The sequence below is a fragment of the Triticum dicoccoides genome, chromosome 2A, assembly GCF_002162155.2.
Source record: "Triticum dicoccoides isolate Atlit2015 ecotype Zavitan chromosome 2A, WEW_v2.0, whole genome shotgun sequence".
In the NCBI taxonomy this organism is placed as follows: Eukaryota; Viridiplantae; Streptophyta; class Magnoliopsida; order Poales; family Poaceae; genus Triticum; species Triticum dicoccoides.
In genome coordinates this window covers 737454021-737465257 of record NC_041382.1, presented here as the reverse complement: position 1 = coordinate 737465257, position 11237 = coordinate 737454021, and the positions used below count along the sequence as shown (strand labels likewise).

At 46.3% G+C, this 11237-nt stretch overlaps 1 protein-coding gene across 1 annotated transcript in view; it reads left to right on the top strand.

Moving 5' to 3' along the window:
- The first annotated feature begins 5520 nt into the window (after positions 1-5520).
- Positions 5521-11237, top strand: part of LOC119358255 (ent-kaur-16-ene synthase, chloroplastic-like) — an 8019-nt gene continuing 2302 nt past the window's right edge. The window contains exons 1-13 of the mRNA XM_037624899.1: positions 5521-5584; positions 6892-6935; positions 7032-7308; positions 7440-7620; positions 7919-8136; positions 8219-8339; positions 8415-8512; positions 8594-8808; positions 8899-9014; positions 9104-9199; positions 9272-9487; positions 9596-9737; positions 9840-10085. Of these exons, the coding sequence (XP_037480796.1) occupies positions 5521-5584; positions 6892-6935; positions 7032-7308; positions 7440-7620; positions 7919-8136; positions 8219-8339; positions 8415-8512; positions 8594-8808; positions 8899-9014; positions 9104-9199; positions 9272-9487; positions 9596-9737; positions 9840-10085 (2034 nt within the window). The remainder of the gene's footprint in view (positions 5585-6891; positions 6936-7031; positions 7309-7439; positions 7621-7918; positions 8137-8218; positions 8340-8414; positions 8513-8593; positions 8809-8898; positions 9015-9103; positions 9200-9271; positions 9488-9595; positions 9738-9839; positions 10086-11237) is intronic.

The following is an 11237-nucleotide window of genomic DNA, read 5'->3' as shown; positions in this document are numbered from 1 at the left end:
AGTAGGAGATGCACTCTTTGGTCAGAAAGCCTCTGGCTATGCTTCCCTCTGGACGTGACATGTTGCGAACGTATCCTTTGATGACACCATTCATCCTTTCGAACGGCATCATGCTGTGCAGGAACGTCGGCCCGAGTTGGATGATATCCTCCTCTATATGGACCAGCAGATGCACCATAACGTCGAAGAATGCGGGCGGGAAGTACATCTCAAGCTCGCATAGTATCACCACGATCTCTTCCTGTAGCCTTCTGAGTTGCCTCACGCCAATCGACTTCCGAGAGATGACGTCGAAGAAGTTGCATAGGCCAAATAGCGTTTCACGGACGTGCGCGTCCATGATCCCACGGATTGCAACTGGAAGTATCTGCGTCATCAGCACGTGACAGTCATGAGACTTTATCCCGCTGAACTTCTGCTTCGCTGGGTCTAGGTATCTGCTTATCTTCCCCGCGTAACCGTAAGGAAGTTTTACTCCTAGGAGGCAGGTGAAAAACTGCTCGATCTCCTCCTGACTTAGAGTGAAGCACGCGGGAGGGTAGTCATTTCCGGTCTTCTTGGCCTTTTTGCCTTTGCGACGACTTTCTGTGTCCTGCTTCGCCTCATCATCATCATCATCATCATCATCATCATCATCATATATAGCGTGAAGCTCCTGCCTGATGCCCATTGATTTCAAGTTTGCCCTTGCTTTCGGCCCATCTTTGGTCCTCTCTGGCATGTTGAGCAGGGTACCAAGCAGACTCTCGGACACGTTCTTCGTGATATGCATGACATCAAGGCTGTGAGGCACACGGTGGATCTTCCAGTACGGCAAGTCCCAGAAAACAGACCTCGTTTTCCATACCTTCAGCAGCGGCTCTGGCGCCTTTTGCTTCTTTCCCGGCAGTGGGCAGTCTTTCCAATTTTTCAACAGCTTGTCTATTTCCTCGCCGCTCCTCGTACACGGGCGTTTTCGGGGTTCGGTTTCACCATCGAACAGATCCTTGCGTTTCCTCCACGGGTCATCGTCGCGAAGCCACCTTCGATGTCCCATGAACACGGTTTTCGAAGACCAGGGATCTCTATCTAGCTGGCGATACATTGTGTCATCCATGCACCTTACGCATCCAGAAAATCCGTGGACTACCTGCCCCGCAAAATATCCGTAACCGAGATAGTCGTGCACCGTCGTGAGCAGTGCGGCTCTCATAGGGAAATATTCTTTCTCTGCGGCGTCCCACGTATTGGCTGGCGTTTTCCACAGCGTGTCAATCTCCTCTTTCAGCAGCCCCAGATACAGATTGATGTCGTTCCCTGGTTGTTTCGTCCCTTCAATTAGCATACTCATGTGAATGTACTTCCTCTTCATGCACAACCAGGAGGGAAGGTTGTACATCCACACGAACACAGGCCAGGTGCTATGTGTGCTTCTCTGGCTGCCAAACGGATTGACTCCATCGGTGCTCGCGCCCAGCATGATGTTCCTTGGATCGTTCCCAAATTCTGGGTATTCGAAGTTCAACGCTTGCCACTGGCTCGCATCCTTAGGGTGACTCAGCATCTTGTCTTTTTTATCTATCTCCGGATCATTTGCGTCATCTTCTCGCTTCTTCTCCTCCCTATCCGCGTGCCAACGCAGGAGCTTTGCTACCTTAGGGTCCGCGAAATACCGCTGCAGACGAGGAGTGATCGGAAAGTACCACACCACTTTTCGAGGAGCTTTCTTCCTCTTCTTATATCGAGTGACACCGCACACCGGACATATGGTAGACTCCGCGTGCTCGTCCCGATAAATGATGCAATTGTTCATGCACACATGGTATTTCACGTGCGGTAAATCCAGAGGACACACGATTTTCTTCGCCTCCTCCAAACTGGTCGGGCACTTGTTCCCCTTGGGAAGACGTTCGTGCCAGAATGACATGTTCTCGTCGAAGCATGCGTCGGTCATTTTGTGTTTTACCTTCATCTCCAGAGCCATGAGCGTTACTTTCAGGCGGGTATCCTCGGGCCTGCATCCTTCATACAATGGAGTAACCGCGTCTAACTCAAGTTGATCCATCTTGGCTTTCTCTTGGGCGGCAGCTCTTGCGTTATCCGTCTGCTTGAGAAGCAGCTCTTGAATATGAGGGTCCTGCACCCAGCCCATCGATGGTCCAGCGTCGTCTGCTCCGCCGGCATCATCATCATGTCCTGCATCTTCTACATGATGACTGTGTACAGCATCACCGTCGTGATCATCTCCTGGGGATTCTTCGTCTTCTCGCCCCCCCGAGCCGCGGTGGTTGTCTTGCTGCCCTTCCTCATTTCTTGCCCGGCCCCCATGGACGACTTCATAGTCATCTTCATCACCTTGCCACCGATAGCCATCCATGAGACCACGCAAGAGCAGGTGGTCCCGCACCTGCCCGGAATCCGGGTCCGCAATAAGGCTATTCAGCTTGCATCTTCGACACGGACATCTTATCTCCGTCTCGTTCTTTTGAAGCATCTCGGCCTTCGCGGACCTCAAAAACCTATTCACGATGCCTTCGGTCATCGTGCGGACCATGGTCGCCTGCGGGGTAGAGCAAAACGATATTTTAGAACCAAGAAAAAATTTGGCATGACTTTCCCTAAAAATAGGACCAAAAAGAATGCTTAATACCAAAATTCTCGCCGAAACGGAAATGAATCAACATTCCGGCAAAATATTGGCAACTATCGCATTTCAAATACCGGTACACCTCCAAACACAAACACATATGCAACACCACAAACATATGCAACACCACGAACATACATAGATTTAGCTAGGCCATAAAAAGTGCATGTGCACATTGTTGTAGGGAGAACAACATAAATATAGCTTCCCCCCTTACTTACCTAGCAAAACAAGGTAACTTAACCACTTAATTTGAATGAATCTATGGTGGAAATGAGGTGAAAAAGAGGAGGCACCCGAGACAAGGAGGAGGCGGTGGAGAGAATGAAGTGGGGAGAAAGTGAGTGTGGGAGGAGAGGCTGTCCAAAATATCTTGTTGCTGCCCACTTACTAATGGCGCACCAGCAACAAATGCGCCATTAGTAATCCAGGTTACTAATGGCGCACCCCCTGGTGGTGCGCCATTAGTACTTTTGCAAAAAAAAGGATAAAAACAATAATAAAAAAATAACATTAGTGGCGCACCTTCTGGCTGGTGCGCCATTACTAGTTACAACTAGTAATGGCGCACCACCAGTGGATGCGCCATTAGTATGTTTGGACAGGCGCACTAGTTCAAAAAAAAATTGGTACTAATGGCGCACCGTGGGCAGGGTGTGCCATTAGTAGTTTCAACACTAATGGCGCATCAGAAGGTGGTGCGCCATTAGTATATACTAATGGCGCACCACATGTCTGGTGCGCCATTAGTGTCATTTCCATCTATAGCCCTTTTCCTAGTAGTGACACTCTCCCATCTTGCCCAAGCCGGCACCTTCAAGAAGGAGGCGGCGCACGCCGCGCCGTTGTCAACCTGTCTCAGCAAGACATGGGATTTCTCCTGGGCATGGAGCGGGAGGGAGAGGGCACGAACCTCGACGGCGCCTCCGAGGAGGGGAATGGCATCGGCCGGTGTCGCCGCCGTCGTGGCTAGAGCACACCAGCCAAGGATTTCTCCCGGTTCGGTCCGCACCTCCAGGCAGCCCGACAACGGATCCGGCGGCCAGAGGCCACCGATGACCAGATCCGGCGGGGCAAAGTGCTGCGTGGGGGAGGGAGACTGCCGTCAGATCCAGCCGCGAGCGAGGAGGGCGCAACACCCGCTGCGGCCAGCGACAGCTCCCGCCGTCCCTCGCCACCCTCGCGGCCGAGGAAACGGAGGGGCACCACCTGCGACGCCGCTTGCAGAAGAGACAGCGCCGCCTCGCCACCAGAGGCCGCCGCCTCGGCGTCCGGAGCCCTCCGGGCGGGAGCAGCAGATCCTCGCCGCCGCCGTCCTTGACGACCCCGTGGACGGCGCCGGAGGTCTCCTCGGGCGGCGGCGAGGGGGAAGGGGGAGGCGGGGGGGAAGGTTCGGCGGCTAGGGTTGGCCGCCACCCGAGTCGCCCCAAGCGGAGCGACGCGGGGGCCGGGGGGTCCGTTCTTTCTACTCTATTTTGTCCGAGTTGTCTTCCTCCTCTCTCTCTCTCTCCCCCCACGGGAGCACCTCGCCACGGCCCACGTGTGTCTGCTCCGGCCGCGGCCTCGCCTCTATGGAGCTATGCTCCTCCGCCTCGCCCATCTTGCACAAACGTAGTTAGCTCCGATTGATACAGCAAGACGCACACGTTTAGAGCAGCAATCAACTTGAACGATCCACCAGTGCGAAGCTAGCTAAGCTAATTGATTTACCACCGGCCAGAATCGCACCACTCCCATGCACGCAGCCAACCGGCTGGAAACACAGCACGCACACACGAAGGCTGGCTATGAATGCCAAAGGCTCGTCTACAGACTGGTTGTCAGCACCGCGACGACATTCGACGGTCCCGCGAGCCACGCAGACGTACTCAGCCTGCTGCTGCTGCACACGCCGGAGCGCGAGGTGGCATGCACAATGGCGTCCGGCATGTGTTCGCCGTGGATGTGCCGACACTGGCTTCCAGGGCGTGGCCACCGTGCCCTACTTCAACGAGAGACAGGGAAGGACGAGATGACGGTGACGAAGGAAGCTGCGCATTCGGTCTTCCAGGGCGTGGCCTCACCCTTCTTCTTTCTCCTCGTCTTCCTTTTTTCCTATCTAGTGGGCATTCTGTCGAACAGTTGCCGTGCGCCAACGTCGAGCTCCGCCCCGTGGCCTGCTGCACTCCCGGTGCATGACACAAACGCACTTGCCGGAGGTGGAGGAGCTCAGGGCTTGCACGGACTCCGCGGTGGCGGCATAGGCCATCCAACCCGGGACGAGCACGCCGTCCACGAGGCCGGCGCTCCGGTTGCCGTACTCATGTTGTGCGTCCTCAGTGACGACGTCCGCTGTTCCACCGCAGCCCCCGTCGTTCTCCGTGTCAGAGTCGCTCAGGCGAGCAGCCTCTTGTCCCAGTCCATGCCCCTCTCAGCGAAGGCGATGGAGAAGTGCACGTGCATCCCACCACACGAAGCACACGGAGGTGGCGGCCGGAGCAGACGCAGGCAGTGAAGTGCTCCGGTGGGCATAGAATGAGAGGGGAAAGACCAAGCTGAGGTGGACAATGAGGTGGCGAGGTCAATGGTCAAAAATATACCATGTCAGCACAAAACCACCCGAAGCAACTCAAGGGACGAAAAATATCCGGTTTTAAAAATTAAAGGACGAGATTTTGCTGGTATTAGAGTTGAGGAACCATTTCTAAACTTCAAAAAAATTAAGAGACGAAAAATATACTTTTTCCTTTGAAAATACCCATATGCATGCAGTTTACTTGAAAAATACCCATTGTAGTTGTCAACTTAATTTGAAAATACCCATATGCATGCAGTTTATTTAAAAATGCCCATACGCATGCAGTTTAAAACAGAACACAAGATGCTTTCTGGCGTTCAGCTGAGCGACCCTCTCGATGGCGAGCCCGAGAGTAGCCGGGGCATCTTCCGCCGTCCTGGCACGGCAGCCGCACGCGTCTAGTTGCCTCCCTGCTGGGCTATCGCCGTTGCTGGCAAACTCGCTTCGCTCACATCACCACCGAAGAAACCAGCCTCTTGGCCTTGCCTCCGCCCCCGCAGCCCAGCATGATTTCATCGGAGCACACCGCCCCGAGTTCTTCTCTCACCACCGTCATCGTTCTCCTCCCTGTTCATTGTGCGTGAGGAGCACGTACTCAGGCGATGAGCCATTCGTTCAGGTAAGAAACTCCCGCTTACTTGTTTCCTTGTCTTCCTGTTTTTAGCGGGAGGGATCTTAGTTGATTCTAACAGCGGTCCGATGGGGATCTTTTCCATTTAAAACCTTTTATTTTATGGATCCCAGTAATTATATCAGATCTTTCTCAGCATTAAGTTAGAGAAATACAGTACTACTCCCTCCGTCCCATAATGTAATACGTTTTTCAACACTAATGTGGACCGAGGGAGTAGTTATTTATCGATCAACCAGAGGATAACATAACAAGTTTTCAAAATAAAACATGACAAGAATTACTTACAAATGTGGAATAAGGGAGTAGTATCTTTGATTGAACCATGTGGTCCAGCCCCACCCCTCATTGCTGCTGAATACCTGGATCTCCTCTCAAGACATGCATGTGCACAGTTATTTGACAGGTGTTGGTAATTTACGTTAAAAAAATTGCGGGCGTATAAAAGTATTTTTTAAGTATAAATGTTTTTTTGTCAGTATACACAGTTCTATAATTGATGAAACCGAACTATGTGGTGTGCTCGGGAGCGTATGCTCTCTTTTCAATGGCAGGTTATGCTTCAAGCTAAAGTCAGTAAATAATTATTTTCCACCGATCCATTTACAAGCTATGAAAATATCACGATTCATTTACAAGCTGTGAAAAAAACAAGTATTTTATATATGTGAGATACTGTTATTCTATAGCTCCCCACTTTATCCCACTCATACCTCCAATCGATGAATTTTTTCCCACAAAAATTTATTGGCACATGACTCATTCTAATATCAATTCCCATCAGGTTTTCCTGAAATTTCACACTTTTCAACTCAGTTTTTGATTTCCCTGAAATTAAAGAGAACCATTGCTTCACAGTACCCCAAGCAAGAGAAATAGGGATTTTTGCGGGTCCACCATGCGCAGGAGTTATGCTAGGGGCGACCGCATCGGCTAGAGTAAAATGTACAAAACCACCACAATTGTAGCCTGATTAGTTGTTTGCCATCACTATATGATTTCTCACGGAAAACATGCTTTTTTTTGGCCGAAAACACCTAATTGACCATGTAATATAACCCTCCTTTCTACAAACAGCCGGGAGGAGTTTGGTAGGACGAAATGCGAGCCTTCAAAACAAGGTATGAACATCACTGTTTCAGTTAAATGCTGAGGTTTGAGATTGCCCCCTGATTTTACTGTCTAAAGAATACCCACGATCAATTCCTGCATACTAGGAGCGGGAGGCTAGAATAAAGAAGCAGCTCAAGAATCCTGAACTACCACCATCTCCATACGACACGGCATGGGTTGCTATGGTGCCCTTGCGGGGTTATCCGAGGGCTCCACACTTCCCTCAGTGTGTCGAATGGATATTGCAAAACCAACAGGACGATGGTTCTTGGTGTATCGGCGAATTCGACTCATCAACACACAAGTTTATTCTCTTATCCACATTGGCTTGTGTTATTGCACTCAAGAAATGGAATGTTGGCCCGGAGCACATAAAGAGAGGTTGGGAAAAGGACTCGTTTACCTGTTGGTGTTGTGTTGTTTCAATGTCTTCTACTTGGTCAATCTGAAAGCTCTAGTTGAGATAAAAATATGTGTACTGACATGACTATGTTTTCCTTTTTGCGAGATAGGACTACATTTTGTTGGAAGAAAATTATCATTCTCTATAGATGAGAAGATTGCTGCTCCTATAGGTTTCAATATTACTTTTCCTGGCATGATTAGCCTAGCCATTGGAATGGGCTTGGAATTTCCTGTTAGGCAAACTAATATTGATGGGATTCTTAGCATCCAGCAGATTGAACTGAAAAGGTTCGTCAAATGATAATTTTGGCACGAATTTTTTGTATATGCATACCCTTCCCATTTGTACTTCTGGCTCACTCATATTCAGCTAGTAAAGTGAATGGGGAAATTTATTTGCTAATTGTTTCTTATCTCTTTCTTGTTATGAAGATGATGTTGATTTTTGAAGTTTTCTTTCGGAAGAACCGTGATTTGAAGTGGAAAATGGGCATAATATTATTCATCTTGTCTTTTTCCTACCATTGAAATTAAATAGCATTCAGTTACATGTGAGTAACATTTTGGAAAAATGTATTTGATACAGATTTGCAGGGGATAAATCCGATGGGAGAGAAGCATACATGGCTTATGCTGCTGAAGGGTTAGGAAACCTGGTGGACTGGAATGAAGTTATGAAGTTCCAGAGGAAGAACGGATCATTGTTCAACTCTCCGTCCACTACTGCTGCTGCAGTAATCTACTCTTATGATGAAAAAGCCCTCGGATACCTAAATTTTCTCGTTAGCAAATTTGGTAGCGCAGGTGGGACTGTGTACTATTTACTGTGAGGACTATGTAAGATTTGGACTATTGTTGAATACCTTATCAAATTAGTCTTTTGCAGTACCAACAGTGTTCCCAAGAAATATATCTTGTCAGCTTTCAATGGTGGATTCCCTTGAGAAGATTGGAATATCTCATCATTTTTCTAGTGAGATAAAAAGTATCCTGGACATGACGCACAGGTAATGACCATGAGTAAAGATTTGGTACGCATCTTCAATTAGTAACTTGTAAACTTGACTATATCTAGCTTGCAGTTTATGGCTACAGAGAGATGAAGAAATCTTGTTGGATGTAGCAACATGCGCAATGGCGTTTCGTATTTTACGGATGGATGGATATGATGTTTCTTCAGGTGCTTCCTTAGGCTGAAATCCTCGGTGTTGCTAATTTTATCTTTGGCCTTAAACTAATGACAAGGTTCAATTTGACACAGATGAGTTATCCCATGTTGCTGAAGCCTCCACTTTCAATAATTCACTTCAAGGATATCTAGATGATACAAAATCTTTGTTGGAACTATACAAGGCTTCAAGAGTTAGTGTATCAAAAAAAGAATTGATCCTAGATAACATAGGCTACTGGTCAGGCAGCCTATTATTGGAGAAGTTGTGTTCGGATAGGGTTCATAGAGAGCCAATGTTTGAGGAGGTGCTTCCATGAAAAAAAAATATTCAGAAAATTATTGATCCTAAATTTGAGGGTTCAGTTTACATTAATCATATGCTTCCGTAATTTCAGGTGGAGTATGCCCTTAATTTTCCCTTTTATGCCACAATGGAACGGCTAGACCATAGGAGGAACATCGAACATTTCGATGTTATGGGTTCTCAGATGCTGAAGACAACAACATACTTGTAAGATTCTTAATTTCCAAAATAATTTATTCATCTAATCATATTAATATAAATTATATCCAGCAACCTCAGATATGTTGTTGGATCAGGCCATGTCATGTCAGCAAAGACCACCTTGCTTTGGCTGTTGAAGATTTCACCTTTTCTCAGATTATTTACCAGGATGAACTCTTGCATCTTGAAAGGTAACCTCCATGTTTACTCTTTCATCTTATTAACTTTCTTTCATAAACAATCTGCGCAATTTTTTGCCACAGTTGGGTGAAAGAGAACAGGCTGGACCAGCTACAATTTGCACGGCAGGTGGTGACATATTGTTATCTCTGTCCTTCCGCTACCATATTCCCTCCAGGACTATCTGATGCTCGGATTTCTTGGGCCAAAAGTTCTATACTCGCAACTATTTCTGATGACTTCTTCGATGTTGCGGGATCAAGAGAAGAGTTAGAAAACCTTGTAGCCTTAGTTGAGAAGTACAATTCCTCAATTTGATCTCTTTTTCCGCTTCTTGTCAAGTATTTTTTGGGGGCACTTGCTAACATATTATATGCCCTGCTTTTCTTTCCTAATGGTTGTCTTAGGTGGGACAAGCACCAAGAACTTCAGTTTTACTCTGAGAGAGTAAAAATATTATTTTGTGCTATATATACTACAGTAAATCAGCTTGGAGAAATGGCTTCTGCAGTACAAAACCGTGATGTTAGCAAACACTTGATAGAACTGGTGAGTTTTGTGCATGACCACGTAATGTTGAGTTGCACTTTATTGAGTATTGCATGTTGAAATTCATCCTTTTTAAGATAATGAGTTCAGCTTCGTCTGCAGTGGGTAGATGCATTGAGGTCTATGATGACTGAAGTAGAATGGATGTGGAGCCAATATTTGCCAACAATGGATGAGTACATGACAAGTGCAAATGTCTCCTACATATTGGGGCCTATTGTGCTCCCGTCATTGTACTTCGTTGGGCAAGAGCTTTCGGAGTCAGTTGTCAAAGATCAAGAGTACAATGAGTTATTCATGTTAATGAGCACTTGTGGCCGTTTCCTGAATGACACCCAAGGCTTTGAGGTATTTGCACCATTTATGAAAAATACACATGATGATTTGTCATATCTGCATAGAATATAATTGGTTACATATTTATATTATCATTACACAAATATTTCTCTTTCTGATATATACAAGTAAATGGCGAGTTTACACTAGTAGAAAACGGAGCTTTATTACCGGTTCGTAAGGGCCTTTAGTACCGGTTCTGCAACTGGCACTAAAGGGTGGAGACTAAAGCCCCCTAGTCCCGGTTCAACATGAACCGCGACTAAAGGCCCACCATGTGGCGCGAGCCCGCGCCGTGGTATGGGGAACCTTTAGTCGCGGTTGTTAACACCAACTGGTACTAAAGGTTTTTATTTTTGATTTTTTGGAAAAATGATTTTTTTTATTTTCAATTTCCGACGATTTAGTATCTAATCACCCCTCATAACTGCTCAAGTGTGGATCACTCATTCCAAACCGTCTAACTTCCCGACTAGTCACCCATCCCCTCACTACTCCAGCCTGAGCACACTTAACATCCGAGTTCTATTCCCCCTAATTTCCAAGTCTGCACTTGTTGTCTTCCTGACAATAGTAAGTAGTCAATCCTATTAACCCTCAGGAGTTTAGCTTGAGCATTAGGTCACACGTTTCACCGTTTGAGTTTGAAACAATTATTCTAAAAAACAATAATGATTTAGTAACACTAATATTTCTTGAATAAGTAGTTTGACCAGATTTGACCAAAATTCAAAAAACTGAAATAATTATTTAGTAACACTAATATTCTTGAATAATTATTTAGTAACAATAATATTTCATTAATAAGTAGTTTGACCATAGTTTGACCAGCCAAAATTCAAAGAAAACTGAAATTTGAGCATAACTTTTTTCCTTTTAGAATTTGAGGATTCTAAAAATTTGCAAACAGGCCTTCATCTTGTCAAAATCGGATGCGGATTTTCATGCTTAACATTTTGATATATTATACGTTTTTATCGACATCGTATAGAAAAGATATGGTCGTTTTACTTTTTCATCACAATTTTTTGCAAAACATGTCCAAATTTAAGTTTTTAAATTTTCCTAACTAGTAGATGTAGTAACGTAACTACATCTCGAAGGATTTTCATTTTTGAAGTTTTTATCATTTTCTTTTGTCTTTTTCAAAACTTAAATGGCGAT